The sequence below is a fragment of the Neoarius graeffei genome, chromosome 27, assembly GCF_027579695.1.
Source record: "Neoarius graeffei isolate fNeoGra1 chromosome 27, fNeoGra1.pri, whole genome shotgun sequence".
NCBI classification, from domain to species: Eukaryota; Metazoa; Chordata; class Actinopteri; order Siluriformes; family Ariidae; genus Neoarius; species Neoarius graeffei.
Genome location: NC_083595.1, coordinates 5,789,971 through 5,810,756, shown reverse-complemented (window position 1 = coordinate 5,810,756; position 20,786 = coordinate 5,789,971). Strand labels below are relative to the sequence as shown.

General features: G+C 45.6%; 1 protein-coding gene across 1 annotated transcript; it reads left to right on the top strand.

Annotated features, from left to right (window-relative positions):
- The first annotated feature begins 5,227 nt into the window (after nt 1-5,227).
- On the top strand, nt 5,228-15,547 carry LOC132874710 (uncharacterized). The gene is made up of 5 exons (XM_060911065.1): nt 5,228-5,286; nt 5,406-5,750; nt 8,876-9,007; nt 9,530-9,612; nt 12,373-15,547. The coding sequence occupies exons 1-5, from the start codon at nt 5,262-5,264 to the stop codon at nt 12,451-12,453; spliced, it is 666 nt and encodes a 221-aa protein (XP_060767048.1). The 5' UTR covers nt 5,228-5,261; the 3' UTR covers nt 12,454-15,547.
- The last annotated feature ends 5,239 nt before the right edge of the window (nt 15,548-20,786 follow it).

Genomic DNA, 20,786 nt, shown 5'->3' with positions numbered 1-20,786 from the left:
TTTTCACTCCCCTTTATGTCACAGATGGATGCGTTGGACAGAGGGCTGTTTTGTCCCAGGAGGTGGAGGGGGAGGACCGTCCAGTGCTGTATATCAGTAGGAAGCTGTCGGTGCATGAGGGGCGCTACAGCACCATTGAAAAGGAGTGCCTAGAGATCAAGTGGGCGGTCCTAGCCCTCCGTTACTACCTGCTGGGACGCCCTTTCACCCTCTGTTTGGACCACGCGCCCCTCCAGTGGCTCCACTGCATGAAGGATGCCAACGCGCGGATCACCTGTTGGTATCTGGCACTCCAACCCTTTAACTTCAAGGTGATCCACAGGCCGGGGGCGCAGATGGTCATGGTGGACTTCCTCTCCCATCGGGGGGTGGGGAGTCGGCTGCAGGCCGGACAGCCGCCCGGCCTGAGTTGGGCGGTGGGGGTATGTGGCAGCGGGGGCGTGGTCAAGCGTCGGTCTGTGACCGGAGGGCGGAGTCAGGGAAGGTAAGTGGCAGAATCACTGCACCTGATGTTAATGTGTTTATGTGTCTTCCCCAGTGACCGCGCCCTATTTAAGGAGAGACAGCGAGAGCAGAGGGAGCTCTCTCCCCAACCAGACGACTTGAGTGTGTGTGCGTGTGTGGCTGGGAGAGTAAAATTTGCACTGAAAAGTGAAAATAAAAGTGTTTTGTGAACTCAGTTCTGGCCTGCCGTCCTTCTGTGCTCCACCCACCCATACGAACTGCCACAGCTGTATTTTTTCCCTGATCGTGATCTTGATGATCCTCTCTGAGATGTAGACTGTGTCTGAGAGATTCTTTGCTGTGTCAGGGTGCAGGATGAACCCTACTCCATGGGTTGCCCTTTGATTTTGCTCCACTCCACTCCACACTAGGACAAAGTTGGGGTGGATTTCTTTACATCCTTTCCCCTTCCTTCTGCAGTCTGATATACCCATAACTGGGATGTTGTGCCTTTCCATAAACTCTACAATCTCTGGCTCCTTGTCCCTTAGACCACATACATTCCATGTTCCTATCTTTGTCAAAGCCTGTCCGTTCCGGGTCTTTCCGTTCTGGTCCATCCGTTTACATCTCCTTTTGTTTCTACGAGCAATGTAAGCCACTGCTGGCTTGCTGGGCCTGTCGCAGCTTCACCAGAGCCCCGTTAGCCAGATGGGTCGGTGTGCCGATGTTGTGGGCTGTCCAAACTCCATCTGTTACCATCTCCCACGACGAGGGGTTGGACTTTGGGAGACCAGGAAGGATTTAACCTTCTTAATTACCTGTTCCTCATACAGTGCGGACATACTTTTCTGTTGAACACCAGTAACACTACTACACACCTTAATAACCTTAGATATGGTGTTTTTCTGTTTCACATTAAGCAGGGCATACCAACAGATGGCTGAAAAAGTCAGTATTGACTCAGTGAAAGATCTGTAGAAAAGTGTCATTAGAGATTTATCTACATTAAACCTTGCCAGCTTCCAGAGGCAGTATAGACATTGCTGTCCTTTTTTATACAACATCTCTGTGTTACCGTTAAAACTTAACTTATCGTAATGAAACCCAAATACTTGTATTGTTGGACTATTTCAATGTCCTGCCCATTGATGATTGTTTTGGTGTGGTTACAGTCTTTGTGCCTAAAATCAATACACGTCCTTAGTCACATTTAACTCCAGAAAAGCTTCCTGACACCAGTTCACAAAGTAGTCTATGATGGGGCCATGTGATGTCTCATTGTCCTTCAGCAAACTCACAATGACACTGTCATCTGCAAGCTTTACAAAATGTTGGCTGTCCATCCCAGATCGACAGTCGTCTGTGTAAAGGATGGAGAGGAGAAAGAACACAGCCCTGAGGAGAGCCTGTAGATGTAAAGGATAATCCAGACCAGTGGGCATTTACTCTCACTCAATGGGATCTGTTGGTGAGGAAGTCAAGTGACTTAACTCAAGTGAATTAAAAATAAAAAATCCCTGACTAAAATATTTTTCATAAAATCACCCGTTCCACAATTATTGGCACCCATAACAATTCCTAGAAAATAAATGTAATTGAAGCATTTCTGTCATTTCTACTGTAGTTTATAAAGTTGATCAGAGTATCTAGGAACCTTTAATTAGTAATTCATCACATCCTGTTTCCCTGGATGTGACACAGAGGCCTATTTCTCTTATCCACTCTTCAAAATGGGAAAGACAAGAGAACACACCATTCAAGTAAGGCAGATGTGTGTCGACCTTCATAAGTCAGGCAATGGCTACAAGAAAATAGCCACTCACCTACACCTGCCCATATCTACAGTCAGAGGAATCATCAAGAAGTTTAAAACAACTGGAACAGTGGCAAACAAGCCTGGATGAGGATGCAAGTTTATCTTGCCACCACGCACAGTGAGGAGGATGGTAAGAGAAGTAAAAAGTTCTCCAAAGCTCACTGTTAGAGAATTGCATCAAAGAGTAGCATCTTGGGGTCACAAAGTCTCCATAACAACCATCAGGCGCTATCTACATGCCAACAAGCTGTTTGGGAGGCATGCATGGAAAAAGCCTTTTCTCACTTATAAGCATAAACATAAACATCTGGAGTTCGCCAAGCGGTACTGGGACTTCAACTGGGACCGTGTGCTTTGGTCAGATGAAACTAAGATAGAGCTTTTTGGCAACAAACACTCTAATACATCACAAAAGATGAGTATGCGGAAAAGCACCTCATGCCCACTGTGAAGTATGGGGGCGGATCGGTGATGCTGTGGGCCTGTTTCTCTTCCAAAGGCCCCGGGAACCTTGTTAGGATGCATAGCATCATGAACTCTTTGAAATACCAGGACATTTTAAATCAAAATCTGGTGGCCTGTGCCCGAAAGCTGAAGATGGGTCGTCACTGGGTCTTTCAGCAAGATAATGACCCTAAACGCAGCCAAATCTACACAAAAATGGTTCACCAGACACAAAATCAAGCTCCTCCCATGGCCATCTCAGTCCCCAGACCTCAACCCAATTGAAAACCTGTGGGGTGAGCTGGAGAGGACCCAGGACTCTGGATGATTTAGAGAGATTGTGCAAAGATGAATGGTTGAATATCCCTCTCTCTGTATTCTCCCATCTTGTGAAATGTTATAGGAAAATATTAAGTGCTGTCTTGTTGGCAAAAGGGAGTTGTACAAAGTATTAACATCAGGGGTGCCAATAATTGTGGCACACATGATTTCATGTAAAAGAATTATTTCTTAATGTGGGATTTTTTTCCCACTGAATAAATGCACTTGAATTAAAGGTTGGATTTTTCTCTTTTTTTTGCACTGTTGTCCTATATTATTTAAAAAAAAATAATTTATTCGAAGCCGAAGAACATATCTTAACGAGGGGTGCCAATAATTGTGGAGGGCGCTGTATATATATATATATATATATATATATATATATATAAGGAAGCTAGATAATCAATTTATATTTACTTATGAAGTGGGTGGGATTAAATAAATTTTTACTTCAGCCCACTCCTTTTCGGACATGTAAACTCAAAACTGCTTAGTGCGTCCTTGTTTGTTTTGATATTATTACCTGTATTATTTCTAGTTTATTTTCTAATTTAGTGGCTTTTTACGTGTTCTTGTTGCAAATGCTGTTTTGCTTTTCTTGTTTTCTGTTTATTCATTGTTTGTTTGCATGTTCAAAATAAACGATCATCATCAATTAATAAATGACCAAGTATAATATTTTGTCTCATTTGTTTAATTGGGTTCTTTTTATCTACTTTTAGGACTTGTGTGAAAATCTGATGATGTTTTAGGTCATATTTATGCAGAAATATAGAAAATTCTAAAGGGTTCACAAACTTTCAAGCACCACTGTACATAAACGCAAAGAACATTTAAAGACTGGAAAAAGACTGGGTGGATTTTTTCCCCCCTGATATTTAACAGTCCAGTTGGGGTGAGTCTGTGCCCTTGATTGCCTCAGACCCCTGTTCTTGACTGACAGATGTGGAACCTGATGTGGTCTTCTGCTGTTGTAGCTAATCCACCTCAAGGTTTGATGTTTTGTACACACTGAGATGCTTTTCTGCTCATCACGGTTGTAAAGAGTGATTGAGTTACTATATCCTTCCTGGCAGCTCAAACCAATCTGGACAGTTTGGGGTGAAAATCAAAAAGCACAAGTCTGTCTTCCAAATTAGTGCAGAATAATTAGCTTTAATGTGGTGAAATTTACATCTGTTATAAACACATCACACTTTTTTTTCTTTTCTATTAGAGGGCTGTGGTTTGGTCTGCATGCAGCTGACTCTGAGCTCTGAGATGGAGTGATACTGATTTTCACTCTCAAGTTGTGATTGTTGTGGATTAAATCTTTATTTAAATAAATAGTTAAAGGAAATATTTTGCCCTGTATATCAATAATGATGCTCTGAGTGTAAAGTTTAAAAATGGAAGATGGCTATAGCTTTAATACACACCTCTCCTTGCCTTTGATATTTTACTTGGAGTAAAATATTTTCATCAAATGAATCCAAGGCTCCATTCTGATTCTGTACTTGAGTGTATAGATGAAGTAAATGTGTACAGGGAATGAAAAACAATGACTTGGAATATTGTAATAGTTGTGATTCATGGCTAAGAGTAAATGGCTAAGTAAGCAGTGAAGCAGTTGGTGTTGAGCTGTTACACAATAATCAACAATCAGAATGGGGTGGTGTGATCAAGCAGAGTTCCCAACAGCACCATCTGAAGAGCTTTATTTCTCTAATACCACAGCAGTTTGACAAAAATTTAATTGAATTAAGACAAAAAAAACTCAGCTTGTGAAACTCTTCTGTGCTAAAACTTTCCTGTGTCAGTGACCTTACAACCTTTTACAAAGTCGTCCCACCTGAGGCTTAATACACACATTTTAAATGAGTTTATTATTAGCCTTGGATTATCTCGAGTGTCCTCTGTATTAGTCCCTGTTACTATAGAAATGATTTTGAACTCCTCCCAGAGCTGCTGCTGTAGAAAATGAACCCAGTTCGGGAATCTGACTGCTGTCTTGCTTGAATTCTTTTGTAAAGTCTTATAAAATTTCACACTGATGGAATTAATGCAAGGTTGCATTTTGAAGCACCTTTAAACTGTGGAGGAGATGAATGAAGGAGGGGATAAAAGTTGTGGTCAAAACGTCAACATACACTTCCGCACACTTCTGCATCTGAACATCAGCAGGCGTGCTTCCTGACTAAATCAGACTCGCTGCAGTGCGTTTCGAGCTTCTGGACAGCGTTCAAATGTCATCATGAGGATGTTTCAGCTCCACGTTTGTAAGTAGATTCACAAGTTTCAGATTCAGTTTGAACTTTCCCTCCTGTAACTGCATTACTTTGTCTTCTGAAATATTTGTGTGGTGTTCTAATAATTTTAACGTGTGTTTCTTATCTAGATCTACTTGTGTGCTGTGGAGCTGCAGAAGGTTTCATCGAGAAGTCGGTGAATTTGGGACAAAATGTGACTCTAAAGTGTGAGGTGTCTGTACATGATGTGTTCTGGTTCCTGATGAAGCCGTCAGAACCTCCAGTTTATATATTACTCTCTTTCTCAAGCCAGTCCCTGGATGCACAATACAGTAACACGACCTTCAGCAAGACTTTCTCACTGCAATATAACAGCAGTTTATTTATTCACAATATCAGTACTAATGAATTAGGAGTGTATTATTGCATTCAATCTGGTTCACCTCCCGACATCAGCAGTGGAATCAGACTTTACATCCAGAATCACTCAGCTGGTGAGTTTATTTAAACCAAAATTAAAATAATATCCTTTAATAGTCGTGTTGAACAGGTTTTGAATTGAAGCAACTTTTGTTTAGTTTTAATTTGAATGTATAAATGATTTGTTTTTGGATAAATTTCTTTTGAGACCGGGCAAAAACGCAAACATTTCTTCTAGTTATAAAATTATACAGTGATTTTTGAGGTCCGTGATAATGAAAATGTGATTATTTTTAAGTTACAACTCCCATTATTGGAGTTGTTGTTATATTTATTATTGTCTTACTAGTCGGCATGTAATGATTCAATTCATAATTCAATTTGATTCCCAATATTTGGTTCAGGATTCGATTTTCCCATGATATTTACAACCCCGATTCCAAAAAAGTTGGGACAAAGTACAAATTGTAAATAAAAACGGAATGCAATAATTTACAAATCTCAAAAACTGATATTGTATTCACAACAGAACATAGACAACATATCAAATGTCGAAAGTGAGACATTTTGAAATTTCATGCCAAATATTGGCTCATTTGAAATTTCATGACAGCAACACATCTCAAAAAAGTTGGGACAGGGGCAATAAGAGGCTGGAAAAGTTAAAGGTACAAAAAAGGAACAGCTGGAGGACCAAATTGCAACTCATTAGGTCAATTGGCAATAGGTCATTAACATGACTGGGTATAAAAAGAGCATCTTGGAGTGGCAGCGGCTCTCAGAAGTAAAGATGGGAAGAGGATCACCAATCCCCCTAATTCTGCGCCGACAAATAGTGGAGCAATATCAGAAAGGAGTTCGACAGTGTAAAATTGCAAAGAGTTTGAACATATCATCATCTACAGTGCATAATATCATCAAAAGATTCAGAGAATCTGGAAGAATCTCTGTGCGTAAGGGTCAAGGCCGGAAAACCATACTGGGTGCCCGTGATCTTCGGGCCCTTAGACGGCACTGCATCACATACAGGCATGCTTCTGTATTGCAAATCACAAAATGGGCTCAGGAATATTTCCAGAGAACATTATCTGTGAACACAATTCACCGTGCCATCCGCCGTTGCCAGCTAAAACTCTATAGTTCAAAGAAGAAGCCATATCTAAACATGATCCAGAAGCGCAGACGTCTTCTCTGGGCCAAGGCTCATTTAAAATGGACTGTGGCAAAGTGGAAAACTGTTCTGTGGTCAGACGAATCAAAATTTGAAGTTCTTTATGGAAATCAGGGACGCCGTGTCATTCGGACTAAAGAGGAGAAGGACGACCCGAGTTGTTATCAGCGCTCAGTTCAGAAGCCTGCATCTCTGATGGTATGGGGTTGCATTAGTGTGTGTGGCATGGGCAGCTTACACATCTGGAAAGACACCATCAATGCTGAAAGGTATATCCAGGTTCAAGAGCAACATATGCTCCCATCCAGACGACGTCTCTTTCAGGGAAGACCTTGCATTTTCCAACATGACAATGCCAAACCACATACTGCATCAATTACAGCATCATGGCTGCGTAGAAGAAGGGTCCGGGTACTGAACTGGCCAGCCTGCAGTCCAGATCTTTCACCCATAGAAAACATTTGGTGCATTATAAAACGGAAGATACGACAAAAAAGACCTAAGACAGTTGAGCAACTAGAATCCTACATTAGACAAGAATGGGTTAACATTCCTATCCCTAAACTTGAGCAACTTGTCTCCTCAGTCCCCAGACGTTTACAGACTGTTGTAAAGAGAAAAGGGGATGTCTCACAGTGGGAAACATGGCCTTGTCCCAACTTTTTTGAGATGTGTTATTGTCATGAAATTTAAAAATCACCTAATTTTTCTCTTTAAATGATACATTTTCTCAGTTTAAACATTTGATATGTCATCTATGTTCTATTCTGAATAAAATATGGAATTTTGAAACTTCCACATCATTGCATTCCATTTTTATTTACAATTTGTACTTTGTCCCAACTTTTTTGGAATTGGGGTTGTAAAAAAAAAAAATTAAATGAAGAAAATTTTATTACCAAAAAAAGCAAAGTTTTTCCTATTCTTTTTCAACTTAAATAGTACTTTTGTTTAGAAAAAAAAACTTTTCATTTTCTTAAGTCAATAATTATTTGCCCACATTTGTAAAGGCTGAAGTAAAATATAACAGCCTGTTAATTAAAATGTCTCATCTCATCATCTCTAGCCGCTTTATCTTGTTCGACAGGGTCGCAGGCAAGCTGGAGCCTATCCCAGCTGACTACGGGCGAAAGGCGGGGTACACCCTGGACAAGTCGCCAGGTCATCACAGGGCTGACACATAGACACAGACAACCATTCACACTCACATCTACGCTCAATTTAGTCACCAGTTAACCTAACCTGCATGTCTTTGGACTGTGGGGGAAACCGGAGCACCCGGAGGAAACCCACGCGGACAACATGCAAACTCCGCACAGAAAGGCCCTCGCCGGCCACGGGGATCGAACCCGGACCTTCTTGCTGTGAGGCGACAGCGCTAACCACTACACCACCGTGCCGCCTAATTAAAATATTTCTTTTGTAAAAAAAAAATTAAAACATTAACAAAAAGGCCTTTTCTTAATAAATTTATGAACATTTGTATTTCCTCCATTTGCTGCTTCTGTTTTTTAATCTTTCAGCAGTCTGTAAAAATAGAGCTCCGATTTCTTGTGAAATCTATTTGTACAGTCAATTGCACAATCCGCTACTGTAGATCCTCTGTAGTCTGAACAGCACAACTACAGTCAGGAAAAACTGAGTTTATGCAAACTGATAATCATGATTGATTTTTTTTCATCTATTTGAATAATCATAAATTTGTATAGTGATTTATCATCACACGATACATCGTTACATGCTTAAGGAATAGCTGTTATCTTCATTCTAAAGGTTTTGTCCGTGCAAAGTTAAATAATACAAATCTCAACAGTGCTAAGAAACAGATTAAATATTATTGTACACATTTAATAAGTGTAAAATTAATTAAATCTATATTGCAGGCGTCTGTGGAATTTAAGTCTGTGTAAAAAGTTTGAGAACCCCCAGACCTTCAACCACGTCTGATATAAAACCTACAAGACAAAACATGTTTAATGTGGTTTGTTTAACGTTCCAACTATTTGTTGTTTTTCAAACTGTTTCCAGAGAATCAGGGGTGTAAAATTGAGCAGAGGCAGAATCAGACAATCAGTACACCTGGAGAAACCCAGAGAAACCTCGTTCCCATTCTCACCATATTAGTAATAATGAACCTGGCTCTGGCTGTTACAGTTACAGGTGGGTTTTATTTACTGTATATTCTCATGACGTGTAAAATAAAGAATGTAGTGTGAGTATAGTTTACTCCTGCACAACTGAAAATACAAATCTGGTCTTCTGGTTGTTCTAATAGTCTTCATGTTGTCTATTGACCTTAAATGAGATTCCTAAAAGGTTCACGGGCACCATATTCAGATAGACGGTCTACAAGTCCAAAGTGATCTCTTTTTAATTGCATGCTTGTGATATATTTCTGTAGTTAAAACGTGTTATTTTGTCCTGTTCGATAGGCCTCGAATTCTAAACTGCCTGTGGCTAAGTGATGTGTTTAGTCTTTATACAGGGATACAAGAAATGTATATCACATTACCATTTTACCGCTAGATATGCGTCACTGCTTAATCAGTGTTCTAATTCATATAATGTATTATTAATAGTTATTGACACACAGGGCTTGTTCATGTGTATAATAAGGACAGGCTAATGCAGTCCTGGCTCTCGCTGGGTTAACTTCATATTTTTCCATTTTAATTTTTACAGTTCGTCACTGCAGAAGATCTCCAAAAGCTCCAGCACAAGCTCCAGATCCTGGTTTACAACTGTGTCAGGACGCCAGCCTTGTGGTAGGATAACTGCTCACTCTTTTGCTGCTTTTTTTTTTAAACAATACTTAAAATGATTTTGTGAATCTAAAACGCTTCTGCAATCAGGACATGTGCTAAAGTCTGTTGTGGATTCTGTTTCTATGAGTGTTCTTCATTTTTCATCACTGACATGAAGAGATAAGTGAGGTGTTTGAGTCACTGTAGATGTGGGCACGGTGTTGACTGTTGCGAAGACAAAGTCCCACATGCAAAAGATGTATCGTGCTGCACAGATCAAAATGCATTAACGTGTGTGAGAAAGTGATGCAAGTTGGTAAAACGTTTTAAAATCTATGGTATAGAGCGCCCTGATTTGCTTTAGTACAGTTTTGCGTTTACACTTTAGAATACATTAACAAAGCGATGAGTGCACCAGTGATATTGGAGATCATCAGTGTAAGTCAGCTTACTAAAATAAAAAATAAAAAAAATAGAAGACATCCACTTTAATGTATCGGAGCAACAAATGTGACTCCGATACAAGTGAAAGTTGTCCAGTCAAATTTTTACTTAAGTTAAAGTACTGAAGTACTTGCTTTTAAAAATACTTAAGTATTAAAAGTACATTTTCTGTCAATGCATCTGTAGAGCTCTCTTAGGTGTGGGTGGAGCACAGAGGACGGCAGGACAAAGCTTCAGGGAACAACAGGCTTTTATTGCCAGACTTTTCAGTATAACAATCGTTCGTATTTGGTAAATACATACACACACGCTGTGTTCTTGTCCCGGGAAGAGCTCTCCTCTGCGCTCCCTCTGCCTCCTTAAATAGGGCGCAGTACTGGGAAGACACACAAACACAGGTTAATTACCGTCAGGTGTAGTGATTCTGCCACTCACCTTCCCTGGCTCCGCCCTCCTGTCACAGACCAGCGCTTGACCACGCCCCCGCTGCCACAGCATCGTTGTATTATTGCCACAACACTTATAATACCTAACGCCTCTGAAACCACCAACTGGATTTACTGACGAACTTGTAGAACCTGTAGAATAAAAACCTTTAAACACACATTTCTACATTCTGTTTATTTGGCAAGATTATGGTAAAACATATTTCTGAAAGGACTTCAGATAAGTTAACATTATTCATGTTAGCGTAACTCCATTTTTACATGCTAACTAACAGTGTGCAAGTTAACTAGCGATGTGTTATCATTAGCTGTGGACAAGGCGATGGCAACTTGGCGGGCAAATCTATAGAAAGTCATTTGACTAACCAGACTGCACAGCTATTGCGACGTTATCACTAGCTCTAAAAGCACAGACAACTTCATTGCAAGCTTTCTCTTGGAATAAAACATTTATATACTTAAATATGCTTCCGCAGATTGGGCAGCGAGTTTTTATAGGCTGTGATGTGGTTCGTTTTCAGCAAACAAAAACAATTAAAACAAAATGACTCTTTAATCCTTACAGAAAACTGAAACATGGGTTCTTGGTAGGAGCATGAGTGCGTGCGTTCTCCAGAAGAACCGCCTCCTTCCATTCTGCCATCAACTGATCGTGTTAAATAACGCTGCTGAGAACTCACTGATCTTGATTTTATCCAGTCTGTGGATGTGACGTGACCCTAGTGATTACTGATCGGCTCTCTGTGTCAGCTGTGAAAAAACCAATCGCGTTTTAGAAAAGAAAAGAAAAAAAACATCCACTTTCAAAGCTGCTTCATAGTAACTAGTAACGAGGACCTGGATAGAAATGTAGTGGAGTGAAAAGTACGATATTTGTCTTTCAAACGTAGTGAAGTTAGTCATACATTTCAAAAAAATAATAATAATAAAGTACAGATACTCAAAGTGTACTTAAGTACAGAACTCAAGTAAATGTACTTCTCTGCTAACACTGGATAATACACTCATTAAAAATGGTTTAGAGGACTGAAACTTGCTCATATAAAGAGTTAATAAATAAATTAATATGAACTGAAAATAAGGATTTGGTGACTGTTTGGAAATAATCCTATTACTAGTTCAACTAGAATTGCATCCATTTAATGATTTGTACACATGCTGCCATATCAAAGTGTGTAATTTAATGTACTTCTTATGTATAAAAAATAGAGAGTATAAACATACAAAGTGAAGCAGCTGTTTGTTCTTTGACCTTACTGAGGATAAAACTATTATGGTTTAATATCTTAAGCCTGGCGTACACGGGCGATTTTCCGTCACAAGCGTATTGCGATTTTTGGATGCGAGTTTCCCCTCTCATGTGCGTGTTATCTGCGACCAGTGGGCGATTTGGGGAGGAGGATGCAAGTCACATGAAAATCACATGACTTCGTGGGCAGGATTGACTTAGCTTTTGGAGGTGTTTGCTTCGTTGTCGCAAAGACACGCACACGTGGCGATATCTCTACAACAAGTCAGTGACTGGCAAATTTTTTTTTTTGGTCTGTCAAGCATGTTTGATACCTGCGATCTGTCGCAAGCAACAAAAAAAAAAAAATCACCATCGCAAATATCCGCACACAAACCAGTTTTTCGCTTGCGTCAAAAAAAAAAAATCGCCCGTGTGCGCCGGGCTTTAGTCACAGAATTGTCAGATAGAACTTAATAATTCCTGTGCTGTGGTGTTCATACAGCGCACACACACCGGGACAGCTCTGCTCTCGTTTCATCAGGGAACTGGCTCATACTACACTTTCACACAATTAACACACTGCATTTAAGGGTTTTTTTTTAATCTTAAATACAATTTTAACACGTTTATTAATCCAGTCACATCCTGTTATCCTTTCAGTATACTCAGGTGCAGTACGTACTGATGAAAGGATGCATCAGGACAACTGAACTCAACAGCACGCGCTCCTGCAGCCCGTGAACCCGTGACCCGACGCAACACGTGGACTTCACGAAGGTCATCACAGGCAGAAAGAAGCCCCGCTCCTACAGCTACTGATATGTAATGGACAATTCACACGAGTCATTTTGTAAAACCAGACGAATTGATTCAAAAGCATGAACAAACCTTTTTAGACTTTTTGGAGGCCTAAATTTATAGAAGAGGCCTAAAGTGCTTTTCGAGTTGTGAATTAAACCTGGAGTCACTTAAGGAGACGATCTGGAAGATTTGAATAAGTGAGTCATTGGACTGAAGTGAGTCGTGATTCAGACACTTAAGGGTTCCGAGTAGAATGTCAGCCATTTTGAGAAACATTTAAAAAAAGGAAGGAGGGGGCGAGCGTTGTGGTCCCGCTGGCCATGAGATTTCCCAGAATGCACTGACAGTGTTTCAGTTTAAACCCTGAGGTACTGTTATCCTGCGGTTCGACTGGCCTCGATAGTGTGGGAAGTTACATCATTTCAGACTTCTGTGCATTTGAGCTACAAAGTTGGGAAGAAACCACAGACGTCTCCATGCCAGCTAACTGCAATGTAAAGCAATGTATAGTTAGTGTTATAGATTTAACAAATTGATCTAAAGTAAATACCTGTATACACTCATTTAAAAGTAAGAATTTGTTTGCTGAAGCTGCCATTTTGATTTGCTGTTACTTGCTAAACTCGAGGTCCAGGAGATGGAATTGAGTCGAGGAACATTTTCCTTAGTCAGAGATTAGAAATGATGTCTTTGACTAAAGGTCATCACTCAGCATTGGCGTTACACCTTTTGCTCACTTGTTCTGTTCATCCTGCAGAGTTTTGACAAGCTACTCATATTGTTCTCATTTTCTTATTGAGCACAAATCACATCCTGTAAAAATATTTAAAAAAAAAACTAATTTATTCAATTCCCTTCGGTTGTATGGAGCTACATGCAGCTCTTCAGTGATTGAACACTGGAACGTTATATGAGCGGCCAACGTGGAATGTCGTTCTCACCCCCACCTTTTGGTATCATGACGGAAAGAGGCGGAGTCAGTTAACTGGTTACATGATTACACAACCCAAGCCCCACCTCCCAAAGTTTGAACTGCAGCAGTGATGCAGGTAATATATTAGCATTTTCAACTAAGATTTTTAAACACTATTTTAAAATATTTTGTTTCAAGGTGAGATGAAGCAAATCTAAATTAAATGCTTTTAATGGGAAATTATACTGAAACCTCACCTACTGTAACCTTTATAACTGGGAAACAATTACTCTAAACATTGCGAGTCTGTGATACAGGTATTGTTAAAGATTCGTGCATTGTGCTTAGCTCGGTCTCTTTTTTTTCCCCCCCTCATCTGTGGTTTTTGCACCTCTGCCACTGGGTAAGATTGAGTTGAAGGCAGTCTGGCCTTGGAGGAAGTGGCAGAAAGGGCTTTGCTACGTGTGAATTGTGGCTAAAGTGTATTGAGTCTCCTTTTTGAATAGTTTCTCATTCATGTCTTAATCTTTTACTGAACATGAGTTTAAAAAAAAGTGATTCTTTGAGTCAGGCTTGTTTGAACACACCACTGAGTCGTACTCATGAGAATTCATGTTAAGTCACGTGATTCAACCACAAACTCTCCAGAATATATTAGTGAAAAGTGATAACAGTTTCTGAGAATTCTCACTTCAAAAGATCAGATTCGACATGCGCTACGTTCACACTGCAAGGCTTAATGCTCAATTCCGATTTTTTTGTGAAATCCGATTTTTTTGTGAGGTCGTTCACATTAACAAATATATGCGACTTGTATGTGATCCTCAGTATGAACGAAAAGCGACCTAAAAGTGTTCCGCATGCGCATTGCAGGATACGACGACGTCACACGCAGTGAGCATGGCCAGTGTTTACGGAAGTAAAACCGCCCGGTTGAGGTATGACCCATCCAATCTAGCTGGAATAGCTGTATCCCCCCAAATGGAAATCAGCTCCCTAACCTCTGCGTCCTTCCATTGAGAAGATTCAGAACCTTCACAGCCCGAAGCGTCCCTCGCATTGATGTCATGCGCAGGGGCGCAGATACGTTTTTTGAACTGGGGGAGACAAAAAACTGGGGGGGACAAAGCTGGCAGCAAACCAACCCCAACCCCGATATGCCTGTCAAACTTGTTGTTAGTAACCATAGCAACCAAGCTCGAGCTCGCAACCTGTGCAGTCTGCGCAGCTCAACCAACCGAATATCAGTCTTTGTTTTATGTGAGTTGTTGCAACTATGTATACACTGCCGTGCACCTCAATAAACCGAATGGTAATTAGTCTTTTGATTTTTCCGTGAGGTTTGCCTTATACAAAGAAAGACAGCATAGACGTTTTTTCCTCCCTATAAGTGGGGGGACCGAACGAGGTGAATTTAAATCTGGGTGGGACGAGTCCCCCCCCTCTATCTGCGCCCGTGATTATGCGCCATGTTGTTGTAACTTTTTTTGAGAGATCCGCCGCCTACTTCAGCGCAGAATAGTGACGTTTGTGGCTTGTTGATGACGTGTAAGTCGGATGAATGCGACCTGGCGGTTCAGACTGAAGTCGCATATGAAAAGAGCGGATAGGAATCGGAATTAGGACCACATATCCAAACGGCCTGGGTCGGATTTGAAAAAAATCGGATCTGTGTCGTTCATATTGTCAATAAAAGATCGGATACAGGTCACATATGGGCGAAAAGATCGGATTTGAGTCACTTCAGCCTGCAGTGTGAACGTAGCCATGATGACTGGTGGAAAAGGGCTGTAGTGTGTTTGTGGGTTTGGTACGAGCTTGTCCTCGAAAACCAAAGTTCCTTTTTCACAATAAATAGCATGTGACCCTGCCAGAAGCCATTCTCCACTTTTATCTGTAATTCATCAGCAAGTTTTATTTCGGCTGAACTTCAGTCATATGATTGATGGAGGAGAACAACAGGGGAAAAAAAAAAGTTTCAGATGAACATAGCCGGGGACGGAGGAGGGCTGAGAAACTAATCAAGATCAAACATTTCATAAAATATCTCCTCAATCATTTTGTTCTTTTGTCACTGTGACTCACTACTACATGTCATAAAATAAACATTATCAGTTGTAACCAATTGTCTGATTTTGCATGTATATTTTTATTTCCAAATAAAATCATGTCGGTGATCGAGGGTTATGTATATAACCGCGGTTCTATGAGTTTCGGATGACTGCCAGAGGCGGTGCTTTCAGCACATGGATATCCATCACACGAACGTGCAGGTCGAGTAATAGTAACAACAAAGTCACGTGTGACCTGGGTGACGTCACCCCGTGACCCCGGCATAAAAGACCGGTAAACCCAGGAAGTGACCTCTTGGCAAATCTTCTCGTGTACACTCCGAGTGACTGCCAAGCTCTGGCGGTCATCCGAAACTCATAGAACCGCGGTTATATACATAACCCTCGTTCTATTTCGTTTCTCCTGACCGCCAGAGGCGGTGCTTTCAGCACATGGATGACTAATACCAACCAGGTCATGAGGAGTGCCTACCCGTACTCAGTGCTGCTGCGACGGGCCTGGAATGACAGCCGTCGCCACAGGATTATGTGGGACGACATTAAGACGGTAAAACCTGGTGAAGGTGCAGCTGGAAGCCCAGGAGGCTGCGCTGCATATATCTGAAAGGGGCACGCCCTTCAGTGATGCCCATGAGGCCACCACGCCCCGTGCAAAGTGCGCCCTGACAGCCGGAGGAATCGGGGAGCCACTGTGCCTGTAGGCATGTAATATGGCCTCGACTATCCACTTGGATAGCCTCTGCTTAGAGAGCGCCAGACCCCTCCTCGGCCCTGTGTGGCACAGAAACAGGGCGTCACTCCTACGGAAGCCCTCTGTATGGGACACGTACACCCTGAGGGCGCAAACTGGGCACAAAAGTTCTGAGCTCTCACCATGGCCCGCCTCGAACACCGCAAGGCTAAGGGGCTGGTTGACGAAGGTAGCAGAGAGGGTCTTCGGGAGGAAAGAGGGGTTAGGCCACAGAGTGACCCCACTGTCGCCGGAGTGCCACTGCAGGCACTCCCCACTGACTGACAGCGCGTGTAATTCCCCGACGCGCCTCGTCGATGTAATGGCCAGAAGAAAAGCAGTCTTCAGGGAGAGCCATGAAATGTCTGCCGTGAGCAGGGGCTCAAACGGTGCGTCGCAGAGAGCCTGCAGCACCAAGTGAAGATCCCATGTGGGTACCCGGCTCCGTCGGGGGGGTCTCAACCGGAGAGCACCCTTCAAGAAACGTGCCACCAAGGGGTGGGACCCCACGGTCCTTCCCCCAACTCTGGCATGCTGAGCAGAGATGGCAGCTGCATAGACCTTGATGGTGGCAGGAGTAAGACCCCTATCAAACAGAGACTGGAGGAACAGTAGAATGGTCGGCAGGGGGCAGCATGTAGGCTCCTCCCCCCGAGTTAAGCACCAGTTGGAGAAAAGCCTCCATCTGTTGGCATAGAGGGCATTGGTGGAGGGTGCCCGAGAGCTTGCAATGGTGTTGACCACTGCCGGCTCACAAAGACCTAGCAGGGGGTCCGGCCCTTCAGCGGCCACACCCAGAGCTGCAGACGGGCTGGATCCGGGTGCCAGATCTGCCCTCCCAGCTGTGATAGCAGGTCCGTCCTCACTGGCAGGCACCAGGGGTCGCCGTTCCGAAGTTGCAGCAACTTGGGAAACCACACTCGGCCCGGCCACCGAGGGGCGACAAGCAGCAGCCCGTGGTGGTCCATCGCAACCCTGTGTAGGGTTGGCACAATCAGCGGCAGAGGGGGGAAGGCATACAGCAGTTGTCTCGGCCAAGCATGCGCCAGCGCATCCTGGCCCAGGGAGCTGGGGCCGTGGAGGCTGAACCACAGAGGGCAGTGTGTCAACTCCTGGCAGGCAAAGAGGTCCACCTCTGCCCTGCCAAAACGTTCCCAGATGGCGAGAACCACCGCTGGGTTGAGTCTCCATTCCCCGGGATCGGGGTCCTGGCGGGACAGCAGATCCGCTGCCCTGTTGGCAGTGCCTGGCAAGTACATGGCACGCAGGCTCAAGAGATGTCGATGGGCCCACTGCAGAAGTTGGCCGGCCACTTCCAAGCACTGGAGGGACTTGGTGCCTCCCTGGTGGTTGATGTAGTACACTACCGTAGCGTTATCCGTCCGCACCAGAACATGTCTGCCGGCCAGGCCTGGGAAGAAGTGCTGTAGGCCGAGGAACACAGCCCGTAGCTCCAGCACGTTGATGTGCTGCTGTCGCTGCCCTGGACTCCAGTAGCCTCTGACGGTCCGGCATTGCCAGACTGCACCCCAGCCTCCCAGGGAAGCATCCGTGGTGATGACCTCCCTCCGGGAGGGGATAGCCGCCAGCGGAACACCCCGCAGAAGGTGTTGGACGGAGGACGGAGGAGCCTGAAAAAAGTATCCGTCACCTTCACGAGCCTGTGCCCGTGCAGCACCGGGTGGAGGTGGAGACCGTTGAGCCACCTCTGAAGCGGGCACAAGTCCAGGAGTCCCAGCGGGACCAGAGAGGAGGCTGCCGTAAGCATGCCCAGCAGGCGCTGAAAGGTCTTCAGGGCGAGTGACCTGCCCTGTCCGAAGCGGCCAAGCAGCAGGCGGATGTTGTGGATCCTGGTCTGGGAGGGGGTTGCCATCAACGACCTCGAATCCAGGTGCATGCCCAAGAAAGTCGTCTCCTGGCTGGGCACCAGCGAGCTCTTCTTGTAATTCACCCTGAGCCCCAGCTCTGCGACGTGAGAGAGCACAGTCGCGATGTCGGTGCGGGCCTGAGCTGCTGACCGTGAACAGACAAGCCAGTCGTCCAGGTAAGGCAGGACACGCAAACTTCTTGCCTGAAGTGGTGCCAATGCCGCTGCCACACCCCTGGTGAACACACGGGGTGCCAGCGATATCCCAAAGGGCAGAACATTGAACTCGAAAGCGTGGCCCTCGAAGGCAAACCACAGGAACTGCCTGTGGTGTGGCGCAATGGGAACATGGAAGTAGGCGTCTTTCAGGTCGATGGTGGCAAACCAGTCGCCCGCCTGGATGTGGTGTAAGACATCCACTGTATGCAGCATGCGGAATCTCATGGTCCTCAAGTGGGAGTTGAGGGACCTCAGGTCGAGGATCGGGCGGATACCGCCGTCCTTCTTCGGAACCAGAAAATACCTGGAGTAGAACCCACCTTGCTGTCTCTGCCTGTCGACGGGAGAGATTGCTCCTTTCTCCAGGAGGGTGGCGATTTCCTGCCGGAGGACGAGGGACTTCCCCGGATGGCTCACGGTGGTGTGTTTGATCCCACGAAAACGCGGCAGTCGGCGGCAGAACTGGATGCGGTAACCCTCGGTGAGGGTCACCAGCACCCAGGGGTCTGGGGTCAACGCTCTCCAGCTTTGGAGCTGTTCGCTGGAAAAGCGGCCGACCGCCGGCGCACTGATGTCAGCGCCGTCCAGAGCGCCCCCGTCGGTCACCATGGGGGCGACGAGGAGCGGACTGGGTGTAGGGGGCGGCACCGCGGGTCCGGGAGGTGGTGGGGCGACGAAAGTCATCAACCCGTCTGGTCTCCTGGCGGGTGCGTGGCCGAGACAGAGTCCGTGTGGGCCCCCTGAAGGACTGGGCAGCATTGCCATGGTGGTGGACCTGGCGGAGGCCAGCGAACTGCTGTCGCGCCTGGATGACCTGGGCACTCCGGTCCAGGGCTTGCTGAGCGGCCTCGCCAAACAGCTCCCCGGGGACAACAGGGAGAGAGCACAGCACACGCCGGTCGGGCTCGGCCAGAGGGGACTGTGCCAGCCATATCTGCCGGCGGGCGAGGGTGAGATACGACATCAGCCGGCCCAGTTCCCGCGACGAGGAGGCAAAGGCCTGGAGAGGCGCGTCGCACAGCTCCCGTGATGCCGCGCTCGTCCGCTCCAGCATCTGGGCGAGGGCCAGCAGCAGATGGGACATGGAATTGTCAATACGACCCATTCGTGCCGCCGTGTCGTATCCCCGACGACCTCATCGTGCGGTCGCACGGCATTGAGTGCGGGGGCATCGGGCGTCCGAAAGGACGAGGGCAGCCACGGAGGGCTCAATGTTGGGCATCTGCTGGAGGCCGTAGGTAGGGCGTCCTGCATTGCTGCCAGGGCCCTGCAGTCACTAGGGAGGTGGGAAGGCGTTTAGGGTCCGCCCAACACCTCTGTAACTCCCTGATGTATGGGGCCGAGGGCGGAACAGACAACGAGGAAGGCTGTGGAGCCTCTGAAGAAAGCGCTCTGATGCTGGGCCACCGGGGCGTGTCCAACCCCAGATGGGCCAATGCAGCCCTCAGCGTTGGCTGGATGGATGAGCGTCCGCCTTCCGATGCTGCCACGGTGCCATGGCTGGTGGCCTGGGAACCCGCCGGAGAGGTGGAGTCATGACCAACAGACCCACCGCAGTCAAAGCTCTCCGACGCCCGGATCGACAGTTCATCCAGGCCGCATGCATCAACGGCCGGTGACAGAAGCGGTGGTGATGGTGAACGGTCGGGCTGCCAGGCAGAAGGGGTGGCTGCGGGAACACTGCTGCCCTGTGGCGGAGGCTGGAGATTCACCGGCAGGGCCTTCATCTCCTCCAGCTCGGTGGACATCACCTCCACCTTCCGAGCCAAATCGCCCGAGCGCTTCTTTTTCGCCTTAGAAGCGGAGACGCGTGGGGGAGCCCCACGGCGCTTGCTGGGCCCCGCTGCTGCAGCCGGCACCATGTCCTGTCCCCCCAAGGCCCGGGGGATGTCAGACGGAGGATCCAACCGAGCCAGCCTGGCGGTCCGCGCAGCCACACTCAGGCACATGCAGTCTGCGCAGGCCATGTCCGTCAGCCCGTGCCGCAGGTGATCAATACCCAGGCACGAGGGGCACTCGCAGTGGCCGTCCTCCGGCTCGAGGGGGGCCCGGCAGTTGCGCAGCGAGAGAGTAGGTCCATGACACCTGGCTGGCAGAAGGGAACTTAAAAAATAGGGCGAGAACACCCCAAGTAACTATCCCAATATAAACAATCAGGCGGCAATGAAAAAACGACCGGGCGAACACACCCGTCGGGAATATTAACAAGGAGAGGCGCCGTGCGCCACAGAACTGATAAACAGCGGCGAGAAACACCGCTTTAATTTAAATGAATGAAAACCGCTTACCTGAGCGACAACAAGCTGGCCTCCAGCAGTGAGGACACCGCCTCGGAGGGCTAGTCAGCTAACTCCACCGAGCGAGAGCGCTCCGCTTAACGGAGTAACAACAATACGAATACAACACACAAGACAGCCGGCCCGTGAGCAGGCCGGAGGCAAGGCTACACAAAACAAAGCGGTTGATAATATT